Source organism: Dromaius novaehollandiae, chromosome 1 (genome assembly GCF_036370855.1).
Source record: "Dromaius novaehollandiae isolate bDroNov1 chromosome 1, bDroNov1.hap1, whole genome shotgun sequence".
In the NCBI taxonomy this organism is placed as follows: domain Eukaryota; kingdom Metazoa; phylum Chordata; class Aves; order Casuariiformes; family Dromaiidae; genus Dromaius; species Dromaius novaehollandiae.
Window position 1 is genome coordinate 74,763,077 of NC_088098.1, and position 20,995 is coordinate 74,784,071.

The 20,995-nt window shown below is 40.5% G+C and overlaps 1 protein-coding gene across 3 annotated transcripts in view; it reads right to left on the reverse strand.

The window, feature by feature from the left end:
* Window positions 1-20,995, reverse strand: part of KIAA0930 (KIAA0930 ortholog) — a 92,279-nt gene that overhangs the window by 36,128 nt on the left and 35,156 nt on the right. For all 3 annotated transcript variants that reach the window (XR_003261318.2, XM_026114096.2, XM_026114095.2), the window contains exon 2: window positions 3,553-3,701. Coding sequence is in view for 2 of the 3 variants with exons in the window: in XM_026114096.2 (XP_025969881.1) it covers window positions 3,553-3,701 (149 nt within the window). In the remaining variant the exon portion in view is untranslated. The remainder of the gene's footprint in view (window positions 1-3,552; window positions 3,702-20,995) is intronic.

The following is a 20,995-nucleotide window of genomic DNA, read 5'->3' on the forward strand; positions in this document are numbered from 1 at the left end:
AGGGCTTACATTTTCACAAGGTCATACTAGCTGGTGTGCGAGGTAGCAGTCAAGGGATTTTTCTAATCTTGACATAATGATGCATTAAAAGCCAGAGGGAGTCCACCTTAAAAAATACTACTAGATCTCTGAACTTTGAAAGAGGCATGTTCCACAGCACCCTGCCTTCACTTAACCCCACAGCTGGGTTCTGTGATTTTGCTTGAAAAGACTGAGAGAACAAGTATCTTCAAAACTTGGCAACAAAACCTGCAGAAGTGTTATTGTGAAATGCCAAGGAAAACCAGCATTGAACGTGCTTCTTCTCTGGAATCCAGGAGTCTGTGTAATGGATATAACTCAGAATTACATCTCCTTGTTCTGCCCTGGCACAGACTGTATTAAGAGCTTAACTGCTGTTACACATGTGCATACACAGTTGAGAAACCAGTGTAGTAGAAAAGAGATGCAAGATGGAAAGCTCTGGAGACTAGGTTGTCTAAAAGCAGACCATCTGAAATTTCAGTCTGTCCTCATCATATACTGGTATTGACACAAAACTGAGATTCTTGTTTCAAGCTGCTGTCACTACTAAAGCTGAATCCAACCCCTCTCATTCAACCTTAAACAGAAACTAACCAACCAAGGTCCTAGCAGGGTTTTTTTCTGCTCATCTTTGGTCTATTACACTTTGATTTTAAAGTGAAATGTTATTGCTGAAGCTCTTCAGCTCTTGTAGGCACAAGAAAAAGAAAAGAAAACAAAAAACAAGCACCAACAGCATTTAATCACATAACACAGCCATCAAAACCTGAGAACTGGCTGATAAATTGCCACTTGTTTCTTGTTGACAGGGAACCATCACACCATGGCATATAATATTACCATGCCATGCGAGCGCCTCATCTCAGAAAACAACCATCACTATTGTATGCCTTCAGATGAACAGCCCCTCCCTTCCCAACCCGTTCTTGCCATCATTGACATCAGTCCTACAGCAGATGACTGCGCTCAAAGCTACACAGATTTTATTTCATGAATACCAACTAATATTCAGACATATCACAAGATAACAATTCACCTCACACATCCCCTTGCCAGTGCTCCTCAATCAAAACCGACAACAGCAAACGCAAAAGACAGACCAACAAACACAAGGTGTTTTACAGCAGAACTATAAAAACTTCATGTTACTGGGTGCCCAAGCTACAAACAGACCCACTGCTACACTTACCTTATTGTCAGCCCTTTGCGTAGGTCGTGGAGACATCTACTTGACCCAATTCGAGCACAAAAGCTCTGGTTCCAGCTCTTCACGATTCCCAAAAGCTTGCTACCTCTCCCATTGCCCCCACCTTTCCAGTCTACCTCTGAGCCAGTTTGATGGCTGGCAGGGATACTTGAGGCCGTTCCGAGCTTTTAAAAATCAGTATCTAGCTTTTTCCCTTTTAATGGTATGACTTTGATATTTTGATGCCCATCCTTCATTAAAGTACTGACAAAACTACAAACTAAAAATCAAAGCCTGTCTAACCATAATTCAAAGATCGGGGTGGTTATTCAGTGTCTCACTGCACAGGACAGGCCCAGAAATTAGATATAAGAAGCAGCAGGAACTACAAATCAGTCAGTTAATATCAAACAGAAGGATAGCTACACATATACCAAAGAACTGCAAATTTACAAAGTTTTATAAAGCACCCGAAGTATTTCAGTAGTTACAGGAAAGATCCATTTCTCAGAGCTTAGGCAAAGTACAAGTGGCCAAGGTGGATTTACAAAATGTGCTACAGTACACAGCCCCCATGTCAGTTGTTACAGGGAGCAATTCACTAACACTGACTTTTTAATAGCTTCCACTCCTGAAAAAACTCTCACAAATCAAAAATATTTATGACCCTTTTGCAAGGCTTAAATAAAGCTGTGAGAGGAAATGCAAGGATTTATTTTGCTGTTTCCTCTCCTTGGGGAGGATGAGTAGGTTCAAACGCTTTAAGCATCAGAAATTGGTCAGGTGTCTGTGAACAAATCGGTTTAAGTGACCAAGCTTCTTCAGAAATTCGCCTTCCTTGCCAGGCAGAACAAGAGGTTAAACAACCCATGCTTTTACTAGGCTAGACAAAGCCACCGTATTGTTTGATGTGGAACAGGAATGAAGCTGTAGTCATTTAAAAGATGATTAGGATCAACGTTTCCTCTGCAATTGTTCTAAATACACTACCCGGAATTCTTCACCAGAGACCATTAGCCTACTAATCTGACAGAGAAAAAGCAATATATTACTCCTTGTCTTCTCCTTAGTTGCCATGATGGAACTTGGGGTGGGGGTGGAGGGGAAGATACTTCAGCCTATTTCCTGCATCTCCAATAAAAACTTGGGAAAACGTTTCAGGTTCCCTTTAATAACAAAGGAATCGACAACTATGCTTCTTAATGCTGCCACATTTTCACGCAGAGAACTTGGGTATACCTGGTTTAAAAACAAAACGAACACACATACAATGCACATGTCTGTGATTCAACAACATTATAGGTTATTTACTTTTGTAGGCAAGCAGAGGAAGTTTCCCCCGACAAAGGAGGAATTTGCCATGAAAGGCTGAGAAGTTTGACATCTGTAACAAGAAATATCTGTGCAGCAGCATTAGGCTACCTGACTACTTGTTTTAAGAAATGATACTCCTGAAGGAGTGTATGCTGTCTTAAATGTAGATTATATGCCTGAAATTGCAGCAGTTGCTTCACTGTTTGTCCAAGTTCCAGGAGTCTGCATGTATTCTGCTACTGAGTACCCAACAGATCCCAGATGCTCTAGTGTATTAGGATGAATCCTTTCAGAATTACTTCAGCCATCCTCCTCCTTCCTTTCTAAAGATTTAAACTTGCAATTTAAAAAGTATTATAAATGCAAAACAAAAATCAGTATGGATGCCCCTTCTTTCCCCTAAATGCAGGCTGACCAACGTAACTCTCCAAAAAGCATGCAATGTCACTGATACTCCTGAATCTGTGACAGTGAAGCTCACTTACATTGCTGCTGATGTCTGTAATGTTAACCACAATGTTTCCCTCTGGGCCAACTTCATGCAACTTGCTGTGGCAGGCAGAGCTGGAGGCTCCTCTTGTTGGGGAATGGCTTGAGGAACAGGGACACAGTTCTATGGAGATGCTTGTATAGGTGCTAGCTTGAGGAAAATTACAGAGGTTTTGAACTTTACTTGACCTTTAGTTACAGCACAGTGTAGGTAACAGACAGCACACCACTAACGGACACGAGAAGTCCCTGGCAGTCGGCCAAGAGACTTGTCCGGAGGGCGTGTACAATTCTTATCCAATGGATGTGCGCCAAGTATGTAATCGAGAGTAGAATGAGCTATATAAGCTGTGCTTGCTACCAATAAAGTTGAAGCTTGTTTATCACCCATATTGGGTCGTCTCTTGCTTCCCTCGTCCGTCCTGCCCCGACATCCTCATAATTGGTCTGCAGTTCTTCACACATGGCACGCACTCCAGAACACCAAATCCCATGTTTTCTTAAACTTCCCAGGTTAAAATACATCATTACGCACTCACCTTTTTCCCCTCTGTGCTATCACCACTGGCATAGGACAGTTTTCGACGGACGTAAAAGAGCATATCATCTTGCCGGGGGGCCCATTTCTCCATAAAATACGTTGAAAACATCCAAGTCCAGAACACAATGCGGTCATCTTTGAAACACCCTAAAAGGCATGAAAGAAAGGAGAAATAAGAGTTGTGGAACTACTACGTCACATTTGATTGTCCTTAACACTCGAAGTCTCTGCTGTGTGTGGTACAGTCAGGCCCAACCCTAGGAGAAATGCTGTTGTACAGTTCAAAGGAAGACGTTCAAAGTGGTTTGGCACAGGTGCCATTCAGTTTACAGCCAGTCTTTGGCCATTGTCAACCAGCACAGCCTTCTACCGACCAATTTGCCCTTCTTCACATCAAATATCAATCAGGAATATACCTTAGAAAACAGAATACACCCTGTGTGAGCACTGTTACGACTGTGTGACTCACAAGAACAGGACCAGCACATTGAGCTACAGTAGATCAGAAAAAGGCTTAGGGAGTAATATCAAGTAATATCAATATATTGCTGTATATGCTCCAGTTAATGACATAAATCCATCAGCTGCCACAGGTTCATTACGTGCTCACAGGAGTGCAGCCAATCCTCCTGAAACATGCAGCTGTGACCTCCTTTAAGTCAGTACCTAGGAGCAAGAATGTACCCATGCAGGGCTTACTGTAATTCACCCTCTTCTTTGACAAGGAACAGAAGTGGCCAGCACTTCCTCAAAGGTAAGAGGAGTTTTGAAATCACAAATCCCAATTAAACAGCAGAAAGCAGGAGGAGAATGGGGAAATGGGAAGAGGAGGTGGCAACCAAGTCTTGTTCAAAGAACAACTTGCACAGCAGCAGCAATAGCATGACAGCTAGCCTCTTGCCTGGAAAAGGAACCACAGTATAGGTGACACCACATTTAGTGAAATTCTTCAGTGCAGTTAACTATAATAAGAGACCAAAGATGCTGCATCTCTTCAGTGCCATAACGCCTGCGCACTGGTAAAGACAAGGATCTAGCTAAGCAGCGAGAGGGGCCAGGGTTGTGATTGGTAACATGGGAGCTGAGTTTCTCCAGGGCTCCTCTGCCCTCCTGGAGGCTCTCTGAGATGGAGGAGTTGCATCCCCTCACCCTGAAGCCCTACAGAGAGATAACTGCGGCTGTAAGCCATGGTCAGCTATTTCGAAGCCTTGGAAGAGAGAGATACCATAAAAAAACCCATTGCTGAGAAATGGCAAAAACCTGAAGTGGATGATAGATCTTCTTGATGAGTGTTACATATCAGACAGGGGTGCATGTGTGCATGCATGCAGCTGATAACACAGCCTCCACAACAGCTATCTTTTCCAGTGGCATATTTCCCTAAAAGTTGTATACTGGCTGCCAGATTTGTACATGCACATCACTCCCCACCCCTCATCTACCATTCAAGTTGGTGCATCTCCCTCCCTGCAGTACATTGCAGAGAGAGAAGAATCTTGCATAAGACAGAAGCAATGACTATTTACAGTGCCATCTGAATTAAACTTTAGAAGATTTTCTAGCCAATTGCAAAGAAAGTTGACACATATTGCAACAATGACAGTGATTTTCCTTGCATGCTGGTGGCTAATTTCAGGGCTTCACAAAGCAATCAATCTTTCAATCCACAAGTACAGCACATTTTCCTACCTCATTATGCATGCAATATTTGCAAGCCAAATCTTTCTACCAATCTTTCATTACTGTGGTGGGCAGGAGATTAGACTTTCAAATCTTTTAGTGGACAAATGGGTGATTGAAATAAAAATCTTCTGTCTTTGCAACTAAATACAAAAGCAATATTGAAAACAAAATGAAATTCCACTGTAGGACCATGCACAGAATGTTCTAAACAACATCAAGAAGGACGGCATTTGAAAACATGTCTATAGTTGATTATATCTGGAAAAAACAAAACAAAACGCAATCATTAATGAAAAGGATGAGAGAAAACAGGAAAAGGCCAAAAGATGGTTAAGGTTTCCAGCGCGCAGGTTAATTTTGGGGCAAGCTGCAATTGCTTTAACTGAATAGCTGTAGTAAAATCACTGTGACCACTCAAGCCCACATGGTACATAACGTGCAATCGTAAATAAGAATCGGCAACGACTTTCAAAAGTAACTAGTTTTACCAGCAAGGATAGGGATACAAGCACTGGAGAGATGAGAACCGGATTACTGTGCACCTGCTCCATCTAAACACCTCTCTTGTACACAGGACTGTATAACAAACAGGTATGTCAGGAAACCTAGCACGCAAGGGGAGATTCAGATGTGTTCAGACTCCCAAGGCCAGGCTGGGAAAAGACAGGATTATCATCTGTCAGTATATTCATAGATAAACATTAAGACAACAGAAGAACTATTCAGGCTTAAGGATATACTGCTGACACAAGGTCAAACAGCTGTGAGCTTCCCCCCAACACATGTTTCGGATGGAAATTAGAAGCAGCTTCCAAAGCATTCAAGGTTCAGGAACAGCCTCCTGAGAAGGAATACTGAAGGCAAAAATCCCAACAGCTTTAAAGATTGAGCTCAGCTTGTTTATGAAGGTTGATGTGGTACCAGTGACATCAGAGAATGGTATGACCCAGTCCTGGCTCTATATTTAGCAAAGACTAGAAAACAGGGCACACGTTCATTGTGATTCATTAATGGTGTCAGAGAAACTTATTAAATCTGCTGGCTTTTGAGTACCTGAATTCATGGCCTTAACACTGAGTTAAATGGGGGAGGAGTGAAGGGGAGGAGGGGGAGGGGAAGGGCATAAGAGATTTGCCCTGAATTTCTCCAGAGTTTTTCTTTTTTTGGGGGGGGGGGGGGGGGGGGGGGGCGGGGAGGATCAAAAGGAAAGAAAAAAAATCCATACACTAAGAATCATCTCAGAAAAACTTCTAGTGTTCAGAAGTGCAACACTTTCTTCAAACTTAGCTTTGCTTCATGAATAAGCATATAAAATAGGCCTAGTCAAGCCATTCTTAAATTTATATGAAAATCTTTTTCTATCAGTGGGAGACACTTACTTTTCCCTTATGAAAGAAAAGCCAGCAAGTTATCTAAATCCAGCATTATAAATGAAGGTTAGAATCAATTTCAGATGGGAGAGTAATCCTTGTTATACCTGCAAAATTCAGAGAAGTTGTCATATGAGCTGTTTATACCATCAGATATGTTTTACACAATAATGTAAAGGAGTGAGTACGCTCAGAGTGATTTATGGGTGGTTAGACAATTAATGCTTGTAGGAGAACTGAAGAACAGAGTAAGACACCAGGAGTTTTTATGTACTCCTACAATTACTGGGTAGCAAAGGACAAACTGATTCAAAGTATTCGACATTAGTCCAAACAGAAAACCAGGGCAGAAATGCTGCTGCAACAAAGCTGTTTAAACACTGCACCGTAACAGAATGCTTCAACAACCCCAAACCCTTACAGCAACGTTGAAGGGCAGTCAATTCAAAACCCCACCTGTCAAACAGAACGAATGTAAAATTGTATTCCCAACTTCAGAGGCATTTTCACTCAGTGGTGTAACTAACAACAGCCTGAGGTTGTTCCAAGTGCAATGGCTAAAGGGCTTTTCTTGAAGGCAAGGGCCAAATCACAGCAACCCAACTGCTTTCGGTAAATTTTGGTAGCTGGAGGAAGGAAGGGAAACAGCACATAGTCTTTAAAATCTATTATTAAATGGCATTAGCTCGGAAAGGAGGCAAGAAAATTTGTAATTCTAATCCAGACCGCTTAAAGAGAAAAATCAATTTCCATTTCACTGTAAGCCAGAAACTGCCAGATCCAATAGACCCATTCAAGTTTGCCTTCAACTATTAGATCCCCAAAAGCAAGGCAAACCTTCACAGTTATTTTGGTAGTTCACTGCTTATCACTGAAAGCCTTCCAGCTTTGCCAAGTCAAAACCTATTTCTTGGAAACCGCTTTTTAAATTACCTTTTAGGTAATGGTTTTGAAAGGGTCCTGCTAACAGCCTGGCAGACAAAATTCTTCTTTTCAATATACAGAACAACACAGAGGCCTTAGTTTTTCAGGCTTTGTTACCCTGCTGTGGAGCCTCAGCTGCAGCGGAGGCAGCAGGGCTCAGAGTAGCTCTGTCAGCATTACGTGACAGCAACCCAAGACGTGGACAGGGCCAGCCCCCAGCTGGTCTACTGGCCTTAACCCTCTACTGTCTTTCTTGATACTACTTCTGCCCACTAGCAAGGGCCGAGCTCAAAAACAGCGACCATTTTTCTTTTAAAGGCCAGACAATCATGAGTTGGCAGCAACTTTCTACCATGTTGGTCCATCAATGGTTTGCACAGCTCTCAGAAGATGATGTGCATGGATGCATACATGTACATTACTGTTAAGCTGAAAGACATCTAATAAAACATCTGGCTCTTAAAAGCACTGGAGGCTTCAACTTCAGGATTTGGGGGAGTACTTCTAAAACTTTGAGGACATTTTTATTTTTGACAGAGGAGAACTTGAGCCTTCTGCAATGCTAGAGCAGCATCATACTGCAAAGGAATCAAACTCCATCTACAGTCCAGGGCATGCAGCATGATGGCTTCCTACAAACACTCCTCCCCTAACAAATTTTGCTTCTAAATGAATAAAATGAAATCAAGAATTCAGACTATAAATCTTAATATACTAGAAGCCCATTATATAATTGAGACCTTTGTAATGAATAAATCCTAATTACAACAATTTACTGCAATGATTCATTTACATGGATTTTATCCTCATTAGAAACAAGATTTACGACAGCTGCTATGCAATAAATATATCTTTCATTTTACCTATTAGATTTTACATTAAGCATTCATTTCAGAGACTGGCTCCACATAATAAGATCCACATAAGAACCTGGAGTTAGGTTTTTTCCAATAATTAATACTTTCCAAAAAATTGGTCAATGAAAAGAAGTGTCAGTGTATTATTTTGCTTCAAAGGAATAGAAGAAAAGATTTCCCACTTGGTGGATAATTTTTTTCAGCATTAACAACTCCGAGCTCAGAGGAACAGTAATTTCAGCTAGACAGGGTTTCCAATGTTTTATTCCTCTAGTCTGCCATGAACTACTCAGCTGTCAAACACTGTAAAACTCATTTCATCTAATTCTGCCACAGTACTATCATCTGTAAAATAAGCGTCCCATCCTACTTAGATGTCTAGGGGGTTAAAGGATTATGAAGATCTTTATCAGCCCAGAATGGAAAACAAGCAAGAGTTCTGGACTTTTCAAACTGCAACTAGTTTTTGTTTCGAGTTTAGCAAAGCATCCTGCAAGGAGAACATAATACATGCTTAACATAGACACCCTACTCAGCCACAGACATAACCCTTCACTATTCTTGACTCTAAAACAGAGATAATAGTTTCCCTACCCCATCGAGTGCTGCATGCACAAATCCACTAAGATAATACGAAGATGAACAGAACATCATTAAAGATGGGAGAATAATCTTATGACAAATATACCACATGCTTCCTTATCAACAGATCACAATATCTCATAAGGGAGGTGGAGGGGTAGATGGAAGCTAGTTCAAAGCTGAATGAAGAAGAACAGTCTAAATCAAAGTGTCTTTCCTTTCCTACCAAGTGCCTTTTAAGAATATATTCTGTATCACCCTGCTGAAATTGCGCACACATACTACAGGCTTCTTACAGTGATATATATATATATATATCACTTTAAACCTTGGCTTCATAGTGTATCTGCAAGACAGTTGACAAAAAATTTAAACTTCAAGCATATGGTCGCTAATCTTAAAAAGTCAAGAAAAATTAGGCCAATTACTTAGGCAAATTACAGCTGCTGCACCATATTTATTCATTTGCCAATAGATGATATCGTATTTTTCATATTTATCACCTTTTCTAAACATAACTAAATAGTAGCTATTGCTATCATCTCCAAAATCAGTATGCAGTTTCAGCACACACCTTAAATTTAAAGCCTTTCCTCACCAGATAACTGCCTCAAAGACTTAAAATAATATGAGCCATTAGCTGCCACTCAAATCAAACACAAATGTGCTCCTTTGTGCAGCAAGGGAAAGATACACATATTACTATGCTCAGGAGTAGACTATGAAGTCTTCCATTAAGCTCTGTGAATAAATCCATGCTCCAAAACACTGATGTTCGAAGAAACGCAGCTGTTTTCAACTGATAATTTCAATTTCTCCAAACATGGAAGTGACTCAGGGCTGATTAACTATAAGTTAGGCTTAATCCTTAAGCCAAAATAAATGGTAGCAGACAAACAAATTTCTGTTCTAAAAATCAAGCACAGGTTACCTTACCTGTGATAGTTTCCCTCTTATGCCACAGAGCTTAACTTCGAAACCCTATGAAGTCCAGCCATGTAGCAATGCAGTAACATGGTCCGTACTTGTAAAACGCCTATAACCTCGCGTGCCTATCCACCACTTGCAAAGTGACAGAACTGCTATCACTCTAGAAAAAGGGAGGAAAACTCAACAACGTGAAACTTTGATTCCAAGGACACAAGTATAAGATTAAAGTATATTTGACATTCACTAGAGATGGTCCTCCACTGCCTGGTGTTCCTCTGAACCGCTTAGTCTCTGCCCTAACTCTAATAAAACACATTTTTATTCATATAATTACACCTAGACTTAGCCTAAATACTGACGTCTTCCCTTTTATCCACAGAAGCGATGCAATAAGGATAATGCCTCGCTAGCCCAAGGGAGGTCTGCTACAAAGAGGGTTTTTCGGAGGTATGGCTTCCCTGCACCAGGAGACCACATCGAGACCATCACCCAGCTACTGGTTCATTGCGTAGGGTACATTTGTGCCACAAATGCTAAGGTTAATGACTGATTTCAACATAGCACTATTTCTAAACATATAAACAGTAGAAACTTCAGAGATAGTTTATCTTCATTCCAGTGATTTACAAGCACCTTTAACATTACACACATGTCAACAACAACTAGCTTCCTATCTCCCCGGAAAATATGAAATAGCTTATTTGTATTACAGTATCATTTTGGGTATCATGAACAAGCTCTTCCTTTCTGTCTAGGAAAGGAAATAATCCATGGAAACTAAACTTTTCCAGTATATCTCAAGGTTTTAGGAGTGTAGATTCTTCCCAGCTAAGAATCATCCATGAATGACTTTGTTGCCACAAAAAGCTCCTTATCAGAACAGCCAGTGAAATAAAGGCAGACAGAAGTCAGAGAACAAAATTTACATCTGTCATTTAGTAAAATGTTTCTTCCTTTATGAAACGTCTGCAAAATGGATTACAAGGTATATTATGCAGAAGAAGTTTCGAACATAGGACTGTTTGCTTACATTCCAACAGTAACAAAAGATAGGGATAACAATTCTCAAAGAAATAATCTATATCACAAGTGACATGGATCTCAGTCTAAAATTTACAGCAACCCCCCCATAAAACAAAAACAAATATTCAGTGAGGTGACTCTCTGCTTCTTTGCTTCCCCCCCCCCCCCCTTTTTTTTTTTAAACAAGGAGAGGAGAGTAATTCTACCAACAGTAACTGTTTCTAGAATGGACCTAGAGAAACCTGTTTTTCAATAGCTATAAATTGAAGGCCAAATCCTGAATTTACCGAAGTCAGCCAGTAAGCTCCCAATGCCTGTAAGGGTGCAAGCTTCATACCACTGCGTCATCTGTTGCCTTGGCTCTTACACACCTTGGTGTGATAATGAGGAAATTCTGCATGGTGCAGGATCAGTTCTTAGTGCTCCGATGGTACCAATAGTTGTGGCAAGCAACAATTAACACCATACGTACTAGCAATCAGCAATGTTCAACACTTTCTGGCAAGAAAGCAGCATACTGAACTTTGGCTTCAAAGCAGTACTTTGAGCTTTTCAGATCAAATGTTGCATTGAACTTAGCAGCACAGCAAAGATAATTTTGAAGCTGGGATGCAGAAGCTACACGGCGAAGAGTTTAATTATTTAATTGTTAAGGACATACAGGTCCTTACATGAGAACTGGCCTTCCAGCTACCCACCCGTGGCCCACTGACCACCACATGCTATTTCCAACGGAGACCAGAACGAGACACCTCAGCAGAAGAGACACCAGTCTCCCAGTACACAGGTGTGGAACAACGCACTGCACACACAGACTTCACCCTACTGCTTAGGAGCTGGAGCCTTACAATGCATCCCAAACCCGGAAGATTGTTGTCCTTTCCAGAACCCTGGAAATACCCTAATTTCCCTCAATAATCCTGGAAAAATCTTGTAAAAACTTCCCTGTGAAATTTGGTATTTGTTAGGTTCTTAGCCTCAGCTAACAACTTTTGACACAAAAGAGCTGTGTAGCTTTATAGTTCCTAATACACACAGCTATTTTGGATGAGGGAATACTAGGAAAAAATATATATATATTGTTCACTTCAAAACTCTAACCTTGCCAGTACTGGAAAAACACATTGCAAAACAACTAGTTAGAGCAAAGATATGTTCCTAAAGAAAGATAAAATTCCCCTTGCAATTTACAGGAAACAAGCATATGGTCACACAAAAGGATTAGCAGTACCAGGCCCTGGATACTGGTAATAGCTGGTAAATTTATAACTTCCAGGGGGATGGTTGCAGACAAACACAACCAACTTTAGAGTAGAGCCAAAAAAATTCTCCAGACAGTTTTGCTGAAGATAGCCGCTTGCATATTAATACAAACACGCACAATCCAAGCATACGCTAGACTTCTCAAAAACAACAAAATGCATTATAATCACTGGAAACAGTAGAATTTTAAAAAGCATCTAACTTAGAAGTCCAGATCCCATTTCCAAGCAACTGCTAGCATTTTAAGTACAAGTTTCACTGAAAACCAGAGGGACTTAGGCTTCTAAGTGTCACTTTAAAAACAGAATTCAGAAATTATGATTATTGGACACATCTTATTTCTCTCTGCTCTATCCTTTGGCTTTATTTCAGAATTCCCATTATGCTGCTCCTTTCTCCCAAGAAGAAACACAACAAATAGAATAAAATCAGGATACCAAAACAGCTAGCTAAAGGACAGAGTCAGATATATGTATAGAATTTTTTAAAAAAACTGAGTTTTCAGAATTCCATCTTTGAATATGTTAATACTTTCTCCCCTTTCAGAGCCCCAAGTTTCTCTATTAAATACGATTTATTTTAAGCTTTTTCCAAAAAAAGAAATGAACAGAATTTTTTAAAATGACAACAACAGCATCTGGGATGAAAATGAAGGACTAAATCAAGATACAGGAAAGGTTACTGGAAATGTTAACACATCTACTGAGCCAAGACAAATGCTATCACAAATGGAATCAGATTTTGCAAGCTGCCGTCACCAGAACTGCTCTGAATTCAAGCCCTATTCTAGTATCTACATGTTTATAATATATGGCACTTAAAAACACGAAATAGTAATAGGAAATTACTATCCATGTGCAAAAACCAACGTATTACATTTAACATACTACTTTTCCTGGCTACAACACAGGCATCTCAAATGGACTGTGTTATGTTGGAGTGCACAGGGAGATTGGGAGTGATGACTCTGAACAGGAAATATCTGCTCCACAAGGCTAAACTAGTGTTCAGCACTCTTGAATATTTTATAAGATGTAATGCAAACAAAATGCATGAAATAGTCTTTCAGTAAACAGGAATATTTCTTAAATTAAATAAATTAATAATAAAAAAGGCCACTAAGTAGCAGCAAGCAGTGAGAAGAAATATATAAACACTCTGGCAGAAAAGGCTTGTGTCTTACAAATCCTTATTTTATGTGCTTTGAGAGAACAAAAAAGGCTACATTAACTGAAGATAGCAATTACAATTTTGCTCTCCAGTTCTAACGAAAGACTGCACTGACCTGCTTTCAGACGCTAACATTCACATCTTATTTTCCCATTAAACCCAACCACGCGGAAGGACGGGTGCAGGAGCATTTTGAAGCAACGTGGGGCACCAAGGGGGCTCGCTGTCACGGGCTCGTGGCTGCTTCGCTTCTGGTTCGGGCTCTGTCCCAGGATATTTGGGACAACCCAGGGGAGCTGCCTGGTCATTCTGTGCCCCACTCCCCTCTCAGGAAAATGGGGTAAGGAATAATTTCTCTTGCAGTCTTTCTTGTTTATTTACCTTGCAAAAACAAATCTAGGCCTTTTTTTGATTTTGTTCTTTCTTTTCAAGGCTTTGCACTTCTCTGATGGTCTCTGTACTGTCCATGAGTATAAACTGTGCACAACGAAAGCTGTGCTGGCTGAAATAACCCAAGAAGAAACGGAAATGCAACCCCTCCTAACTTTAACCCCATTCTGTGAGTGCTAAGGTACTGCTTTCAGGCTTTATTCAGCCCTTTTAGCCCACAGGAAGCTTGGAGTGGTGTCCATAGCTGAGCAACCTGCCAAGGCAAGGGGTGCGCATGCGGGGCGAGACACCTCTGTGCTGTGCCACTGGGTGCTGGCAGACTCCCAATACAGTTTCCCATTCACCTCAAAACAGCGATACAAGAACTACATGCTAGGTCTTCACAGTCTGAATGTCTAAAATTCCCTGTGCTCAGGCTGCAAAGCATACGATATCCTTTCCAGGTTCCTTTTCCACTCCCCCACACAGCTGTGAGACTGAGCCAGAGCCAAACTTCCTTTACAACCTCAGTACATGCAACCACTCTGACATTCGAGCCCTGCAGAAATTTTACTGAACACTGCTTGAACATTACCTGGGCACACTTCAACTAAGCAAAGGCAAAGCAGAGTGTGAATAAAACCCAGACTGTGGAGACATCACCAGCGAACAGGGTGCAGACACAGGCAAGAGCCTGTACCACAAGCCAGTTTGCCAAGTAGCTGGACTACAGATTATGCAGTTCACAATAAAACTAATTTTGCTGATGAGCCGTACTACAGCAAGTGTAACCTACCCCGTCTGAAAGCAGCAAGATAGGTGTCCAACAGAGAGATAATATAAAGGAAGGGGAACATTATTTATGTCACATCTTCTAACTTTTTGTTGTTGTTGTTATTTTCATGCCATAAAGCTGAAGTTTATGGCACTACCTGAAAGTGAAAACTGCACCCATTTACCCACAATGCATACCAATCACCAACTTCCTCAGGTATTTGCATCTCCTGAGACCACAGATGTAGTTACTGATGTTCCCTGCTTCTTTTGAGGAGACCGACTATAATCATCAGGCTTTGAATGCTGTTTTCACACAAATACTTCTGGATACATGGAACAAACACATTTCTTGAGATAACTGTTCTTAGCCAGATAACACTATGATTCAAAACACTTGAAAGATTAGAGTATGAAAAATAAGGCAGGAAAATATAATATTATTAAATAACAATTACTGTATAATATACTAAATACAACATTTTTTATATGTAGCACATGTGTGTATATACATTATATATACACATAAAATATATATAAGAATATATATACACACACATACACACACCAATAATTATTCTACAGCCTTTTGACACACCTTAAAAATACCAGACATTCCACTGAAAATCATGAGCTGAGAGGACAGAAGAAATTCAATATTTCTGTTCTTACTAACCAGAAGAAGGAACCTACCCTTTCTTGGCTCTGGTGAAACAGGAACTTCAGTACCGCTTCATTCCATTAGAGAAGCACCTAAGCAAATATAACTAACTGGCTTGTGTTTTGTGCATGTAGGGCAGTTGGAAGAAAGTACATCAGAGTAAGGATAAACAGGTTTTAATTTGCTAAAGGGGAGAAGGGGAAAAAAGAGTTACCACTAAGACCTAGTACTTCTGCTTCACAAATTAAGGACCTCAGTTCAGATCTGCTCTCCCATCCAGCTTTTTGTGAAGGGAAGCTGACGTCTTGATACCTTTGACATATGCATTTCTTTCTCTAGGAAAAAGCTGAGCTCTCTTCACAGTGTATCAGTTGTCAAACTGTCAGGAGGACTAGCATTCACATCACTGCCACATCACTATTATTGCCCTGTTTAAGCACTGAAAAAATTTGTCAGAAATCTGTCACATTAAAATGCAGAAAAGAAAATACCAGTAATCATTATGAGAGAAAATTCATTGCCAGAGAAAGAAAAATAAATCAAGGGCTAGATAAGAAAGTCTCTCCTCTAAACATTAGCATGGGTAATTATAATACTTGGAATATACAAATTTATTCCTAAACCTGATGTGTCAGGATGATAAATTGCCATGAGGAAGAGATTTCCTTATGTGACTACTTCACAGCTAGATTAATCTCTTGACTAAAATGAGTAGTGAAGAAAACTTAAGAGGAAAAGAAAAAACCACACAGCCTTACTCTACCACAGTACTTAAATAAAAATAGCCTAATGTAGTATTTGAACCACAAATTTTCATCTGGGATGGCACTAAAGTTCACACCTTGACCAGTAGCACAAGAAGCCTGGAGATAGGAGGAAACATGCAAAAAAGAATCACCTTTTTACCGTGGATGTGCACAGGGTGACCCCAAATACATTAGGACAATTTCTGTTGGAAAAAATTCAATTTGTTGGAACAAAACAAACAAAAAAAACCCCAAAGGTCTTTGACTGTGGCTGATGGTTCCTTCTTCCATCAAATTACTGCCCTTGTAGTTGGAGACAGCAGAGGATGAAGAGTTTGTACCCAAACAGCTGTAAGTCCGAGTATTAGCGTGAACTGCCATTGATTCCTTTCTGTTAATATGCCAGGCTGTGAACACCTGACAGACCCAGTGACCATTCTGCAACCTTTGCTATGGAGACCATCATCTCCAGCAGCCAGCAGGGTGGACACAGCTGGGGATGGCAGCCTCTCAAATCCTCTCAGCATGAATCTGCTGATCATCTACTACATGTCTTTTCACGTTAATTCCAGACATTTGTTCTCCAAAATCCCCAAGCAGTAATCTCAGATACACAAGGCTTATAGGAGAGAAATCCATTCTAGAGCTCACAGAAGAAAAAAGAAATTAAAGGCACTAAACTAAAAAATTATTTAGACGGAACCTTATCCCAGCAAGCATACTTGAGACCTCTAGCTTAATGCTCATCCAGAAAACAGCTGGAGATGAGCCAAGACTGCTATAAAAGGGTGTGTACCACAGCTGCAGCCAAGCAAGGATTGATTTCAAGGAAATCCATGCCCAGGCATGGTGTTATAAAGCTGTGGAGTTACAAAGTCCAGAAGTCATCCCACAGTGTCGGTGACCTCTTATCAGCTTTGCAGCTTGAGTTCAATCTGGAGCGAATTAGAATGGGAAGAGGTTGTTCCCTCTCTCCTATTAAAAGTGAAAAAGTAACCAGCCCCTCCTCCTCCACTTGAGTCTGGGAAGGCCAGCTTCTCTCCTGTCATTAGCTTCAGAAGCTAAAGAACCTCATGGTAGTAAACACAGCAAAAAGATCATAGGAAGAGAAATTAAAGAGATGCAGATAGTGAAGTACTGACAGAGTTTTCTTCAGCTGTTCCACCCAGTGGTGGGAAGGCTGAGTGCTTGCAAGAGTAGAATTTGCCTAATCAGAAAAAGTACACCAATGGTCTTTTCTTCCATCCTTCATGTGATTTTCAACATATCCTTCTGTCTCCTTCTCTGTAAGATCAGATTCTTCTATTACTCATCCACCAGACATAGCATCAGATGCCCTGCCTGTTCCCTCCAACCTCTGGAAACTCCACAAAAAATAGCCATTGACTGGCATGTTTGAGGACACACAGTCCTCTTGCATTCATCTGTCACTGAAGATTTTCCAGTGTTCTGTCCCACCAGACAGGAATAATAGAGTTTCATATGATCTCTCACACATCTCCTCCAGCTCAGGCTGCCAGTCCTCTCTATCCCTGTGCTCAAGGCATCACAGGCACTTAGATTCTCAGCAGAAGCCAAATTCATTCAGAACCTGAGATAAGTTGCATTACAGGCCTCAGAAACAACTGAATGAAAACACAGGACACAGCAATGAGGAGAGTTCTGTAAAAGAACTTAGGGTGAATTTACCATCACCATCTGTATTGAACAGAACAGCTTATAAAATGCATCAGCTCCCCTTTGCCACCCAACTCTCAATGCCAAATTCATCCTCAAATAAAAGATAAGCTAGGAAAGCAGAGCAGGAAAAAGTCTGGCAGAGCTGGAAACACATTGACAGACCTTTGGAGTGTGACCGCGACGCTCGGACGCATCAGGACCTCGGACAGGTCCCCAGTGCCCCTGGCTGACTCAGCAGCGCAGTTTGTCCCTGTCTCCCGCCCCACCTCAGCAAAGAAGAACTCACTGTCTGGGCTCCTTGGACACTGCCTCAACAACTGTTCAGATTTATTCCAATGTCTGCAACATTCACATACTTAGGGATACTTAAGTGCGTGAGGGGCTTAATATAAAACTAATCATATGAAATGTGTTGAGTTGTATGCAACCATTCGGGATGCTGATTACGTGACCGATTAACTTGAGAGGTCATTTTCTGCACCAATAAGAACTTTCCCTGGGAACTTAATCTCTAGAAACTCACTCTTACTGGCTGCGATGTTGCTGGGTCATTTCTCCTTACACCAGAGAGAGTTTTGTAAACATATTGTGACCTATCTATCAAGAACAAAGACTTTTTAAAAATAAAAAACAACAATTTTAATCCATGCATGTTAATTGTATTGAATAACTAAGAGCTGTATAAGTAAATTACATTAGCTTGGAAACTGCACTTAACTGAATAAATACTTTTTACAAACTTTTTAAAATAGAACTGCCAGGCTCTGCCTTCTGGAACATCTACTGAATCACAAAATAGTTTAGGTTGCAAGGGACCTCTGACAGTCATCTAATCCAACCTTCCCCATCATTCAAAGTAGGGCCAACTCTGACCAACTTCAAAATCACATTCAGCATCATATCCAGTTGAGCTCTGATCGTCTCCAAGGATGGAGATTACACAATTGTTCCAACCACTCCAACATCTGATCAGCCTTACCGCAAATCCCAGTTTTCTTGATTTCTCATCAGAATTTCCCTTTTTGCAACTTGCATCTATTCCTTATTTTCTTTCATTATGCCTCCAAGAAGCCTGGCTCCATCTGCTCCGCAGTCTCCCTTTATGTAGTTCAAGACAGCAATAAGATCTCCCTTTAGCCTTCTCTTCTCAGAACTGAACAAACCCAGAGCTCTAACATGCAATAGGATGCAACACTACATCAGTTAAGTTCACTTACGCACTTGAAAAAAAAAAATACACAATCACCATATGCAAGCAGTCAAATTCCTTGCATATATTACTTCAATAATATTTTCCCCCACAGGTAAGGTAGACACACAATTATGCACAAAGAAAAGCTACTCAAGTAGTATTCTCTTTTGGAAGAGCATAACCTACACAACAGCTACACTCAAACCCACCACTTTAGACTGTGAAGATATCCACATGGCCTTCCTTTGATGTATGAAGTCTACCAGACATAAATGCAGCTGTAGCTTTAAGGTGATGGGCACAGGAAGAAAGGAAGTTAACTGCTGACCTTTAAGGTAATTAGTCAAAACCATCAGTAGAAAGGCATGGTTTGCTGGAGACTAATGATGACTGGACAAAATCATCACAAGACAAAGAAGGCTCTATCCAGTTGCATGACCCATGTGATGCCTAGACCAGAGACCACCCACATAAGCACAAGCCACAGCAGGTCAGGTATGGGGAAGTTCTTCCAAAGATGCCAGAGAAGACCCACTGATGTACCTGAACGCTGACTGGGGAGAAGAAGAGGTACCCGCCTTGCTGTGTGCCCAAGACAGAGAAGCTACATGTGAGGACCCTGGTCCAGATCAGCAAGAAGGTCCCCCCCCCATGGCAGTGACTGCTGCTCACCTCTGTCACTGTGGATAACTTCTCTCGTCACCAGTGGGCCTGAGCAAGGGAGCAGTCCCCTCCTTATTCCTGCAACTACAGCACAGGCCATGCCCAAGCACTCCAGCATATCTAACATTGCACCGATCACTATTTTTCCTATGACTTTTCTCTTTTGCACAGCATAAGCAAATAATCATTAATTGTTTTGACTATCTAATCATGAAATAGCTGTTTCTCCACTACTGTGACAGTATGTCTTAACTCAGAGCCATCATTTAAATTGATCCTTTGCCTGAAGTGTTTGTTAGTTGTAGTGAGGTTTCTAATTCAATTTTGCAAATGTTAATTGAATTTTGCTTTACAAAAACCTTTGTAGAAAGGATATATGCTAAAACATTAGTTCATCCCAACAAGATAATTCAGTCATTATGTTTTTTCCCCCCTCAAGTAAAGTATCCACGTACTGGTCAAGAAAGCAAATATAGAGGACAAGCATTAGTAGTGATGCAAGCTTGTTATGCCACAGAAATGCTTCAGTTATATCTAGAAGCATTATTTCTAAAAGACTGAATAATTCAGACTGATCCCCTATTAAGCCTGCTCCCAAGGACAGTATCATCCTGTCCCATAGAAATAGTGAGCAGTTGCCTCAGGGAGCAGGAGAAAGACAATGACTGAATCATCTCAGATAACGTAAAGAAGGAAGCAAAATTGTTCATAGACTAAAGGGACAACACTTAGCACCACTATATTCCAGCAGTTGGTTTTTAAGACAGAAACCAACAAATGCAACATTTCTCATGATTAAAAAAAAATCATATATATATATATATATATATACACACATACACATATATTAAAAAAAAAAAAAAAAATCAGGCGCTGACAAGAATTCATTCCCTATAAGTCTGGGTTGTATTTGAATCAGTATTTTAAAACCTTATTAGTCTCCCAAAGCATCCACTGCACCTCAGTGACATGTAATCTTTGTCCCAGTAAATGGGTTTACAAATTAAATTAACTCCAGAAACAAGTCATAACTGCACAGTCCAAAGAACTTGCTGTGTAAAAAAAAGCACACTATAGAACAGCAAGTCAGAGTTAGAAAAACAATGGGTTAAGGCAAGGGAACCGAGATGGAGATAGGATTAAATTAAGAAGTTACAGTTAGAAACTCTTTCCCAGTTCCATCCTTCCTGTACTAATTACACTAGGATTAACCACTTGGAAAAAGTGAGCAACTATTTTAGCTCAAAGTTAATTGAATTTTGTTTTCCTTATGTATTTTACGAACAAGGATTAAAATCTATGAGATGTAGACATAAAATCAGTATTAGTGAAGTAAGGTTCTACTTTACTGGAGACATGTTCTTGGCTAGCTACCACATGAATGGATTCCATATGTTCAGTGAAGGTACTGCCTTAGCACCAGACACAAATCCAAACCATATCAGGGCCTCGAAGATCTAAAATAGTATAATTTTACTTGTTACTTATAAAATGCTACTGAGAGTCAAAATAGGAAAAAAAAACCCATCTCTATGCACAAGTTGAATAAAAATG